The sequence below is a fragment of the Macadamia integrifolia genome, chromosome 12 (assembly GCF_013358625.1).
Source record: "Macadamia integrifolia cultivar HAES 741 chromosome 12, SCU_Mint_v3, whole genome shotgun sequence".
NCBI classification, from domain to species: Eukaryota; Viridiplantae; Streptophyta; class Magnoliopsida; order Proteales; family Proteaceae; genus Macadamia; species Macadamia integrifolia.
Window position 1 is genome coordinate 22,077,666 of NC_056568.1, and position 13,273 is coordinate 22,090,938.

Below are 13,273 nucleotides of genomic sequence, written 5' to 3' on the forward strand. Positions count from 1 at the left end.
AACCCCCAGCCCCAAACCCTTTTCCCTTCTTCACGCATCGTTGTCTCTTCTTCTCAAGAGTTAGTTTTGGAACCCAAAATCCCTGTGATTGCAACGGCAAGTCTCGTCTAAGGGGATTGAGTTAACCTCATACTCTTCTCCATCTCCGACGTTACCTGTGATTAAAGCGGTGAGGAGCCTTCGCAAGTTTCCCTTTGACATCAGTGGCCTCAAAATCTCTACTCTCCAGTGGATTGTTCGGCTCCTTCGTCTTCTTCGTCTCTAGCTTCTACAACCCTTGAAGTTTGAACAGGTTCATTAATTTCTTTTGGGTAACCGACCAGATTCACCCTTGAAGTTTGAACAAGTTCATTTTGATGGGGAAATTCTGGGGGTCTACATACGTATATACAATTGTATTTCAAATATAAATCTCATATGATAGAATATTCCACATCAACGCATTAAAATTTTCTACTTCTAATCGAACGACTTAAAAGGTATCCCTCATAAGATTCCTAAATGGGGTGACCGACCAGAAAACCTCAACCCATAATATTTTAAATGAAACAAAATCTATATTAGATACTATATTAAATATATATATATATACTATGATATATTATATTACATTATATATACTATGATATATTACATTATATTTTATATAATATAATACATTATGAATAATATAAAACATAAGGCTAGGCATGCTAGAAGATTACCTAGGAATAAGGTATGCTAGCATCTACTGGCCATTAGATGATAAAAATGCAATATTAAAGTCGCAATCTACGAAAAATACGTCCAACATGGTACATGTCTCTCTCTCTCTCTCTCTCTCTCTCTCTCTCTCTCTCTCGTTTTCTCTGCCCCGTAAAATCTGCTATGCCACATTTACAAAGTTAGCCCGAAAGAGTTTTTTTGTCTTCCCTTGGACCTTCGCTGGTGGCATAGTTGTCATGGCGTCGCCAAGGCGGCGATTTGGCGTCGCCAAGGCGGCGATTTGGCGTCCTGGCTGAAAATGAAGTTCATGGCAGTGCTACGATTTACGTGAATCACAAATGGCGGTCGCCATTGGCTGATAGGCGTAGCTATGGCACCGCCATGGACGCCAGGTACGCCTGATTCACTAGGCGATCGATTTTTTGTAAAATGCAGGGTGATTTTGACAAGGCTATGTTGATTTTTTATGATTTGATGTTGCTTAATTTTGGTTTTATATGTTATAGGGTATATATTGTAGGCTTGTAACATGCTAAATAACTTTAGAAAATAGAAAAAATAAAAAAATAGCATACTAAATAACTTTAGAAAATAAGGAAAATAAAAAATGACATATGGGCGATTTGACCGCCATGGCAATGCCATAACGGGCGATTCATCGCCAAATCGATTAGCCACCCCTCCACCGCCTTGGATCGATTTGACGCCGTGACAACTATGGCTGGTGGCTCTTCCCGCTTTCCCTCCGAGAAGAAAGTTTCAGATTATCTACAATCTCAAAACACGAAGAAGAAGTATTCAAAACTTGAGAGTTTGAGAGCCAAGTCAAGCATATATCTTGCCTCAAGTTATTTGTCATGTAATGGGTTACAGTCACAGAGACCTTGATGCATCAATGTGAGATTATGAGAAAACAACATGCAAAGTTTTTAGCTCCCACATTAGGAATCTGGTTAACATAAGGAACATAAACAGATTAATGTCGTGGGATTTAGCAGATCATTAATCATTCCAAGAAACAAAAGAATTAAAAAAGGCGAAGAGGCTCAGTTTCAGTATAAAAAAGCAGGATAGAGAAAAAAGCAAAGAAAGAAACTCCTTCCTTGAAGACCAAGCAGATTAGAAAAAAAAAAGGGCAATAACATTATGGTAGGAAGGGGAAGGAACCCATCTGGCCATTTGCCATTCTCCAACTCCAGATCTGAAAAAACGGGTATGTAATCTCATCTTGAGAACTTGAGAAATAAACAGACTACTTGGAGCTCTGGACGTGTATGATTTTTCCAACCCACCACTCTTCGTCATCTTTTCAGCTGCTAGATCTAATGTGTCGCCGGAAAACTCTGGTTTGGTGCACTCAACTCTACCTATCCCATCAATCCTTCAATTTGTCTACCCAATGGTTCTTTATACGCCCAGCCAGCTTCACCGGTAATATCTACATCACCACCGATTTCAACAGCCATGGAATCCATCACAACCGAGGGAGAGAGAGAGAGTGCCAGAAAGCACCACACAATATCTAAATTTGACGGAAAACTGTTGATAATTTGTTTCGTTGAGGAATTTGAGAGTGTCGAAGCCATTGTCGTACTATGACAGTAAGCGGTGCTCTGGAGAAAGATGATAATTGATGGAGACAATGACAACAGTGGTATTGCTAGCAATCCGATGACACACACTCTCGTAGTAGTTGAAATCAGGGCTAAGGAAGGCGAAACCATAATGATGGAGGGGATGAAGAGGCGAACCAGAGTTGGAGAACTGGAGTTCCGGCAACTCAGGGTGATCAGACAAACTTCGATACACTTCTTTGATGACAAAGAGAGGAAGGCGTCACAAACCCAGCTGGCAGTCCCAAACAGTATATTGCTAATCGGTGATGCTAAACCCGACATGACACAGCAAGATGGAGAAGGCATATTCTGATTTTTCAACAAAACCGTCCCGTATTTGATTAAGTATTTCTCTTTTAATGTATTTAAAATTAAAATAAGAAACATTAATCCAACAATTTAATTTAAACTGACAAAATCCAACGGTTAACAAATGCTAGCATACTTTATTCCTTGGTAACCCGCTAATGCAAGATCGAAACACAAGTGATCCAATCCTAGGTAGGATCTTTACTAAATTCAATAAAAACCAAATTCAGGGACCGAAAGAATAAATAAACAAAAAATAAGAGAATAAAAAAAAGAAAGAGAATTCGATGGAGGAGGAAGAAGGGGGAAGAAAAACTAGTGACTGAGCATCTCACCCTCTGATTTAGGCATCTCACCCACAACAGCATAAGCCATCTTTTTTTTCATCAATAAATTCGTATTCAATGTTGTAGCCACTTACAAAGTTATATAGAAGACTCAAAACTGACTCAAATCCTAAAAAAGAAAAGCCTAACCCAATCATTAACTAATTGGGAAACCTAAACTGACTAGAAAACTGAAACAACAAAGGAAATAGATTCAAAATAGGATTCTAACTAAACTAATGAATTAAATCCCGTTTTCTTACTTTCTACCCATATTTTAGGCCCATTAAAGTGGTCCATTACAAATAAAACTCATGGGATCAAAGGCCCAACACATACATAACCCAACCCAAGGCTTATTTGTAATAAAATAAGCTCATTAAGTGAATTATCTACATCAACTCGTCCCCTCTTAGAAAAAATTCATCCTCGAATTTTGTAGAGTGTGAGGGTGATTATAGCATAGTGCACGTCCCTCTGCAAGCCGTAGAAAAATTTAGGTAGCTCTTTCATAATAAGGATGTAGTCTAGAATGTGAGGGGTTCGATCTTCAAGATACTTTAATGGGATGACGAACCCCACATGCTTAACCTCAAGGTCTTCAGATGTATCCATGAGGTCGTCTTCTAGCACGACCTCTACTTGCTCTTCTTCAATCATAGGCTCTTCAAGTCCTTTGTCCCTGTCATTCACAATCTCCTCAATGGTTTCATCAACCATTACTTCAATCTCGAACCCTTTAGGATCTTCCACTTGGCTGTCCATAATCACCATAGCTGTTGTAACACTAATCTCCTTGGGTTCGATCTCGTTGTCCACCAGTGTTGCAACCTTGCTGCTTTCAAATTCTTCCACATGAGTCTCGTTGATGGGAACGTCAATGACTAGCTCTTCCTTGACAATGGGAATTGCTAGAATTTCTTCAACACTAACCTCAACTTTTAACTCTAGTTCATTGGTTGGAGGGATCTTCTCTTGTTGCTCCTTTGCATTTGTTGCAACATAATGGCCACGTGGTCAAACAATTCCTTCATGCTCTTGTCACCTGTAGGTGTCTTTTGGGGACCTTAGATGTATTCTGATGGGAATCCTATGGAGGAAGAGCCTTCTTAGGATATATGCAGGGAGGAAGTGTGTTGCTAACTTGTACTTCATCTCTTCCCAAGGCCTAGGCTCATGTCCTCAAACTCAGAGTCGCTTTTCATGGACTCTCCACCATTCTTTAGCACAACCAATCAACCGGAAGCAAACAAATTGAAGCTTTCATATCTCTATCAAGTTATAGTAGTCAAAATATTCCTCCAGAGAATCTAGCCAATCAAGGATGTAGCATGTATCCCTTTGTCCAGCAAAGTAACGAACTTCTGGAACCATCTTCAGTTAGGTTCTGATACCAAATAATGTAAGATCGAATCACAAGTGATCTAATCCCAGGTAGGATCTTTACTAAATTCAATATAAACCAAATTCAAGGACCGAAAGAATGAATAAACAAAAAATAAGAGAATAAAAGAAAGAAAGAGAATTCGATGGAGGGTTGAGAAGGGGGAAGAAGAACTAGTGAATGGGTATCTCACCTAGGACATCTCACCCACAATAGCATAAGCCATCTTCTTTTTTTTTTCATCAATAAATTCGTACTCAATGTTGTAGCCACTTACAAACTTATATAGAAGACTCAACACTGACTCAAACTCTAAAAAAGAAAGGCCTAACCTAATCCTTAACTAATTGAGAAACCTAAACTGACTAGAAAACTGAAATAACAAAGGAAATAGACTCAAAACAGGACTCTAACTACACTAATGAATTAAATCCCGTTATCCTACTTTCTACCCATATTTTAGGCCTATTAAAGTGGTCCATTACAAATAAAACCCATGGGATCAAAGGCCCAACACATACATAACCCAACCCAAGGCTTATTCGCAATAAAATAAGCCCATGAAGTGACTTATCTACATCACCCGCTAGCATGCCCAACCCTCGCCCATTATTATATTATATTTTAATATATGATATCTTTGTTTTGTTAGGATCCATATAGCCAACCCCATTAAGTTGGGATAAGGCTGAGTTTGTTATTATTGTTTTATAATATCTAATACCTAATATATAATATATTATAGGTGCTGCCAAAGCATCCAAGTGGTTTTTCCAGCGTCTAGGTGGATTGTCGGCTTCCAGCAAGGCTTGGGTCTGGCACTTATTTATGCCAAATATCCTAAAACATCTTGTGTCTTAGGATTCAAGGCACAGGTCCTAAGATAACACTGTCAAACAAAAGGTAACAGACTAGGGTTTCCAATACCTTCCTCTTATGGTCATCTATTTATGTTCCATTTACAGGTCTCAATTTATCATTCTACTGGACTGAGTCCCTCTTTCAAGAAAGTTCTCTATTTAGTTGTTCTTATTTTCCAGCTGGTCAATTCCGTCACATATTAGTGCCAATCTTTTGGCCTTCTCAATCAAATCTTAGCATTCTTATGAAAGAATAGAAGGAATAGAAATTTCCAAAATTATTGTGTGCTAGGCAACACATTAATTAAGGAATCCAAGCAAGGTATCAATGTAGTCGGTGCAATTCTTGCAAACCTTGATCTTTATGTAACACAAAAATGACAAAATAGAGCAAATCAAAACTTAGGCACAAAATAAAGATTCAAAACGAGAGAGAGAGAGAGAGAGAGAGGGGAAAAAAAAAAAAAAAACCCAACTTATAAGACGTAATCTGACTTGATTCCTGAGAACCAGTGCTTATAAATCCCATAAACAAATTCTATAGACAAAAGACCACATGGAATGTTAGGAAGAATATAAATATTTGTTCTTTTGTACCAAATACCAGAAATGAACATCTATCAATTGCATGTAGAAATGTTATCAACTTGCATAGGTTAGAAACTGTACCATTGGTTATATATGGAAACTACAAAACCAGTATTGATATAATTGCATTCAAGAACGACTTAAGAATGGGAAGAAAATCAGTAAGGTTTAACCAAAAAAAGTATATTTTGAAGTTATAGCCTCATGAAATAGAACCTTATCTAAGTGCTCTCAGGTTTAATGACTCACAAATCACAAGGACTTCCAGTGCATAAAAAATTATCGCAAACAAAACAAAGATAGCAACAAGTGTAATCACAAAGAATGACATCTGATTCCTCCACACGACTAGTATCATCTTATATAGAAGATTTTCTTTGGAACCAATCAGCAAGCAAATAGAGTCAGAAGAGAATAACCAGTGATAAAGAAGAGAACTCACTTTTTGCCTTCCACGCATAGAAATAGAGAACCTGAAAACAATGACCTTGCAGCCTGAATAGCATAGGTTATCAGACCATTCCTGTCATCAATTGATCTCAATAAGTTTCTGCAGCAATAAAATAAAGGTGCATGCCTAATCCAATCACATTCATAAAGGGCAGTGTCATTTGCATCGCCTTCACGTCTCCTCTTTGGTTCAAGATTCTCAAAAGTAGAAGCTTGGAGCTCTGCAGAAGTGGAAATAAAAGCACTTCTACCCTCACAGCAAGAAGCTAGCTCTTTAAATACTGTTGAACATGCAACTAATTCTCTTCCAACTGGTAGAACCTGGAAAGGAATAAAGAATGATTTCCTTCATGAAATGATAGGGAGACAATAAATGATCAAAAGGGGTGAGGGATGTGTTAATGTGGAAGAGCATAGCAGAAGCGCACAAAACCAGGAAATCTCTACAATCTTAAAGGCCGGTTCTCCAAGGGGGTTAGGACCAGCATTACAAAACGACAAAACAACACATATATTCCAGTTGGTTCATATGTATAACTCCCTATCAATCTAATTGGATACATGGAAACCAAAAACCCTCAGTTCCTTAAGTCTTTGTATTGTTGTATCTCTAAGCGGATTCTGCATGCATTTCAAAATACTGCAATTTCTAGTAGATAACAGTTTATACCATCTTTGGCATCTGAACTCCAATATACCATTTGTCTTCCCAAAACCTCATTTGATCTCCATTTTTAACTTTCTTTTTTGGGTGAATAAAAAATTCATTACCAAGAGAAAGAACATACAACCCCAAGAAAAAAGGGGGGGTGGAAGAGGAGAATACAAATCTCAGAGATGAGAGGCATTCTTGATGATGGAGCTAGGCAGCTCACAGGATTTTGCAATATGACAATTCCTCAGGGTGGGGTTACATAGAGTAGAGATCCAAGAGATTTTTCCCTTGATATCAAAGGAGATGGAGCTCCAAATCTTATCCAAAGAGCGAGAATTGGAGGTCCATTTCCTATGGTTTTTCTCCATCCAAATATGATTGATGGTGGCGCAGAAGGCTAATTTTCCCACAATATCACAAACTGTTTTTCCCTGGAAAGTCATATCCATCCAAATCCATTCCCTATGGAAATGAAGGATTGTTCTGTTTGCTGGCCAGCATTTGGAGAGAACCCATTTCCATATGGAGTTGGAGACGGGGCAAGTGAAGAAAAGGTGCTCAATATCTTCCGGCTCATTTTCACAAAGAATACACATAGGGTCAACATGGATGCCTCTGAGGATGAGCATGGATTTCGTGGGCAAGGAGTTGGTGAAGACCCTCCAAGCCGTGAAGCTCTGATGGGGGATGTGATGAGGGAACCATATGAGTTTGTGCCAAGGAGTAGCTGGCTATGCATCCTGAAAAAGTCCCAAGCCGCCTTGAAAGAGAAGAGCTTAAAGGCAATCGGCAGCCAAAGAATGGTATCATTCTCTTGCCTAAGAGATGACTGGATAGGAGGCAGAGAGTTCCAAATGTCATCATGTTGGGGCATGGATTAACTTGGGGGGGACCAGTTGCCCGAAGAGACGACATCTAACACTAGAGCGAACTTGGATAAACCCGAGTTGTTTATGCTTCTGGCACTAATAGTATGGAAGAGAACGCCTTTGGGATGCCAAGAGTCTAGCCACAGGAGAGTGCTGGTTCAATCTCTAATTTGGGAAGAGATGGCCGAAGAGATAGTGTCTGGTACCCATGATCTTTCTCCAAACCCAAGAAGCATCAACAGGAATTTTGGCCGTCCAAAAGAAGTCCAACTTGAGAAGGCTCAAATAAACCCAGTCGACCCATATACTCTTCTGTTTAGAAACAAATTTCCAAGCCAGCTTGATGATTCCTGCAAGATTGACATCTTTGGTCCTTCTCAACCCTAAGCCTCCTTCAGATTTGGGGAGACTAGCAGCCCAACTGATGGGTCAGAGAAATCTAGTGCACTTGCTTCCTTTCCATAGGAATCCTGTAAAAATGGATTCAAGCTTGGAGATAATAGATTCCGGGAGGCCATATATACCAGACCAGTAAATGTAGGAAGCCTGCAGCAAAGATCTAATGAGCTCAAGCTTGCCAACAATGGACAGAAGCCTTCCTTTCCAGAGTTGAAGGTGCTTCCTAATGAGGTCAAGCATAGGAGAACAGTGATGAGCTGTGAACCTGGCTGGAATAAGAGGAAGACCAAGATACTTCACCGGAAGCCTCCCCAAGGTAAATCCAGTTTGAATAAGCAGAGCTTCTTGTCCAAATCAGAAATCCCATCTAAAAATAAGAGGGACTTGGCCGGATTGATGCGAAGTCCAGACAAGGCAGCAAATTGGTTTAGGCAAACCATAATGCACTGAAGGGAGGAAGGGTCTGCTTTGGAGAATATCATCAAGTCATCTGCAAAAGTGAGGTGGGTGAGCTTTATAGCTTCACAAATGGGATGCAGAAATGAGGTTCTGATCCGTGGCCACCTGCAGACTTCTGAGAGGACTTCCATGGCTAAGCAGACGTAAGGAGAAAGGAGGCATCCTTGTTTGATTCCCACTGGAGAGGAGAAAAATCCCACCAGGCTACCATTCACCAGAACCGAGAACCGAATGTAGGCAACACAGTGATGAATCCAATTGGTGAAATTTGGAGGGAATCCCATGTTGTTAAGGACCAAGATAATATAATCCCATCTAAGAGAGTCAAAGGCCTTATGGATGTCAATTTTCATGAGGGCGGCTGGAGAATGCGATTTCCTCTCAAATCCTCTAACAACATAACACAGAATAATATTGTCCCCTATGCTCCTCCCTGGGATAAAGGCTGATTGGTTGGTACTAACCAAAGAGTCAACCACCTGCTTGATTCTGTTTGCAAGGATCTTGGCAATGAACTTGTATAAAATATTGCATAATGAGATGGGCCTGAAATCTGTCATAATATTAACACCCTCTTTCGTAAGAATAAGGCAGAGGAAGGTATGGCTAATCCCTTTGATCTGACTTCGGTTGAAGAAGAAGCTCTTAACAACCTTGATCAAGTCTTCTTTGATGAGGTCCCAAGAGGAGGAAAAAATCCCATACTGAATCCATCCGGGCCTGGGGCTTTGCTTGCCTTGTGGGAGAGGATGGAAGCTGAGATCTCATCATCGGTAGGGATAGCCATAAGCATGTCAGACATAGCCCCAGTGATGGATTTATCCAAGATGCCATTTGGAATGTAAGAACCAGAAGTTGAAGCTGGGTTTAACAAGTTCTTGAAATAGTCAACCACCCCACTTTTTATCTCATCAACTTTATGGACCTGACTTCCTTCAGATGTAGTCAGCTTGAGGATAGAGTTGAAATTGTTTTTGGCTTTCACAGACCTATGAAAATATGCTAAGTTTGAATCGCCTAGCTCCAACCAATTAATTCTGGATTTCTACTTAAGGAAGCTCTCTTCTTGGGCCAAGAGGGAGGAGAGATTTGCAGCCTCAACTTTCTCTTCTTCATCCAAAGAGTGGTTGAGGGGGTCAGACTACAACTAGATCTTAATGGATCAGAGGTTGTCCTTGCAAACATTAACTTGAGAAGAAATATTCCCGAAGGAGTTAGTATTCTAGGCTTTGAGGGCTAATTTGACATTTCTCAACTTTCTGGCCAGGGCTAAAAGAGGGGTGGAGAATGCATTGACCAGTTTCAGACATGCCTCTTTCACAATGGAGGGGTAACCTGGATGGGAGGTCCACATATCAAAAAATTTGAAGGGTTTTGGGCCAAAGGAGGTGTAAGGGTGGATGGAAAGATAAATGGGGCTATGGTCGAAAAAATTTGGGTTCTCAAAAGTTGCATTGGAGGAAGGGAAGGTAGTAAGCCAGCCTTAATTGACTAGAATTCTATCAAACTTCTAAGCAATACGGGCTTGACCTAATCCTTTATTGTTCCAAGTAAATTTGATTCCAGACCCTCTAAGGTCATTTACAGAAATTTCTTCAATGCATGCATTGAGGGCTTCAACACTAGTTATGTCAAGAGCCCCCCCTCCTTGTTCTCATGGGAGTACCTGACCACTTTAAAATCCCCACAAATCCACTAAGGGTGAGAGCCCGACTGATTTGCAATGAGCCTGATGTCATTCCAGAGGGTCTCCTTGTCAGTCGCCCTGTTTGAGGCATAGACGGCTATAAGGAGAAAGGAGGTGCTATTAACAGGGTCTGAAATAGAAAGATGGAGGTATTGTGAGGTGGAAGAGAGGAGGGAGACATTTATCTTGGCTTTGTCCCATAAGAAACAGATATACCCATTGGGGTGGGAAGAGTGGTTGGTGTGGAAGAGCCAACTAGGGGCGATAGAGGAGACAATTCTGGCCATGGACGAATCCTTAACATTAGTTTCTAACAAACAGCAAAAAGAGGATCTCAATCCTTTTATAAGAGAACGCATAACGGCATGCTTAGAAGGGGAGTTCAGGCCCCTGGAATTCCATACTAGTCCTTAGGACATTAGGAACAATTGAAAGGGAGTAGCAACTGTACCACAGGGGTGCCACAGGCTTCTAGCGATGGATGGGGCTTGCTTCTTCTCTGATAAGGCCGAGGAGTGGTGGAGGGGCGAGCTTGTGGGATAATGCAACTAGGGTCAGAGTGCAAGGCAACGTTCTTGGAGGCAGAACGACGATGGGTCTTTTTCTTAGGCTTGGGATGGACGTTGTGGCAGTCGGCCGAAGAAGAATCAAGTTGGGTCACAGGATGGGTCGAAGGATCCAGATCCAATCCCATGTTGGATGAGTTCGAAGAAGCAAAGGGAGAGTGCTGGGTCAAGGGCTGGACCTAGACCTAGACCTGGACCTGGGCCTGGGCCTGAGGCTCAACGGGCGGAGGGGCCAAGTTCAGGGGTTGGCTGACCTGGATTTGGGCCTCACCGAGAATGGAGGTGATTGGCTTAGACGAAACAATAGGGATTGTGGGTCGGTTCGTAACTACAGGCTCCAAAGTATTCAGCCCATCAGGAGGGGAGACAGAAATCAACTCTCTTTTGGCAATCTGACGTGTCACGGCAAGATATAGAAGGGGGGCAGAATCCTCCTTTCTCACCACTAAGATTGGGAGGCACTCTCCTCAAAGGAGGAGGCGATGGCGACCTCGACAGAGAACTCTTTGGAATCGGGAGAGCCAGAGCTAAAGTCATCCCCATCCGTGCCCGAGGAGCTCTCATCGGAATCCAAGCCAAAAGATTTTTCCAGGTCCTATCAGAAGAGGAGGTCTGAGAAAAGATGCCGGTATCTCCCAAAGCACATTCGACATTGGAGTGCTCGCACGTCACCATCACCATCACCATCACCATCACCAGACAAGGTTCTTCGAGGCACCCAGACGCTTCAACCAAAATGGCATATTTGTTCTGACCAGTGGATAAACCCCTGACCCAGACCAGAGGGTTATCGTAGGGATGCTCGGCGGGAATTGCAGTGGTGGCTCTGGAGGGGATTCAGTCACGAGAATGACCTCTTCTTCCTCGACCTCTAGCCATAGGGCGATAAGGAGGACGAGATCCAGGCTGAGACATTCTGGATTGATCTCGTAAACGAGCAGAAGCCACCAACTCCGCATGTACGACCTCATCTCTTTCCAAGGGGGGCGCTTTCAAGGGCAAGCGTTAGTGTCATACCCAAATACTCTGCAACTAAAGCACTGGGGGGATTTCCAATCATATAAGACCTACTACTGGAAAGCAAAATCGTCTCCATCCTGAATGGATATGGAGTAAGGAAGCTCTGCAACTGCATCCACCTCAACGCAGATTCTTGCATATGCGAGTCTATCTTTTTTGTTCGTCTAAGCATCAGAACAAATAGGAGTACCCAGGACCGAGCCTATAGCACTCAAACCGTCTGCACACCAGAAATGTAGTGGGAGCCCAGGAAGGGAGATCCAAATTGGAATGGAGGAGGCACACCATTTTTAACTTTGAATGCTGTGCACCCAACAAAAAGCTTTATAATTCCTTTGTTCAATCAACAACAACGAACTTTTTTCATTTAAACCACCAAATTTTTGGCTAGCAGACCACCTATCGCTTCACCTAATGGAACTTTATTGTTTCCATCTAGAAAATATCTTTTTAAATCTACTTGATTGATGTAACCTGAAGAAGACACTAGATGCAGTCAAGACTGTCTGATTGGGCTTAAGAAGACCAGACTTTTGTCCATGGATAGATTCAATGTGCCTTCGGTATTACTTGTTTATGGATTATTTGTATATTTGCTCTTAATTATAAGCCCATAAAGTGGGGGTGAAGTAAGTACACAGAACTACTAATCAAGTGTTTGAGTTTGATTAGGATACTTAATAGTTTTTAAGAGTTCTATTTTGAGTCTATTAAGTCAAGTCAGTGTGAGAGTGATTGAGAGTCCTTTAAAAGTCCTTTGAGGAAATTTAAGAGATTATAATAGAGTCTGGACCTGCCATGAAGGTAACCACCCCATCACATCTCACACTGTCCATGGGGTGTCGGGACGGTGTGAGATGGGGTGGGCTGGTTATCTGCATGGGAGATGAACCTGATTCGTTATAATATGTATCCACCCCACCCCCCTTTCAATCAATTAGACATGATTTGAATAACAGAGCTGAAGTTTTTTCAAGAGTTTTTGAGTTCCTGAGCTCTGCAAACGTAGGTGAATTCTTTCTTCTTCTCATAGTTCTGAATTCTACTCTAAATCAGGTGCTATCTCTTCTCTTCTATTAATCATCTTCTCCAACTCTATTGTACTGCTGTTCTAGACCAATTTTCACATTGCATATTTCTTCAATATCTCTCTGGTTTATGGTTTGATCAATATAGCTTCTCTAGTTCTGCCATTAGTTTTCATAGTAGTACTAGAACTTTGCCATAATTTCATACTTGGTTATCAGTGTCAAAGTGTGGTCCTATAGTAGTCATGTACCCCTATTGGGCCTACTGGACCCTCTAGTCATAAGAGTAGATAAGTTTAGATAGTTATTTTCGGTTCTCAGTATAGGGTTTTTTTTTTTTTTTTTTTTTTTT

General features: G+C 41.2%; 1 protein-coding gene across 1 annotated transcript in view; it reads right to left on the reverse strand.

Moving 5' to 3' along the window:
• Window positions 1–218: 218 nt before the first annotated feature.
• The window catches only part of LOC122094802 (protein virilizer homolog), a 79,553-nt gene continuing 66,498 nt past the window's right edge, over window positions 219–13,273 (reverse strand). Inside the window, exons 22-24 of the mRNA XM_042665400.1 lie at window positions 6,231–6,559; window positions 3,534–3,884; window positions 219–375 (exon numbers count right to left, since the gene is read on the reverse strand). Coding sequence (XP_042521334.1) covers window positions 219–375; window positions 3,534–3,884; window positions 6,231–6,559 — 837 coding nt within the window. The remainder of the gene's footprint in view (window positions 376–3,533; window positions 3,885–6,230; window positions 6,560–13,273) is intronic.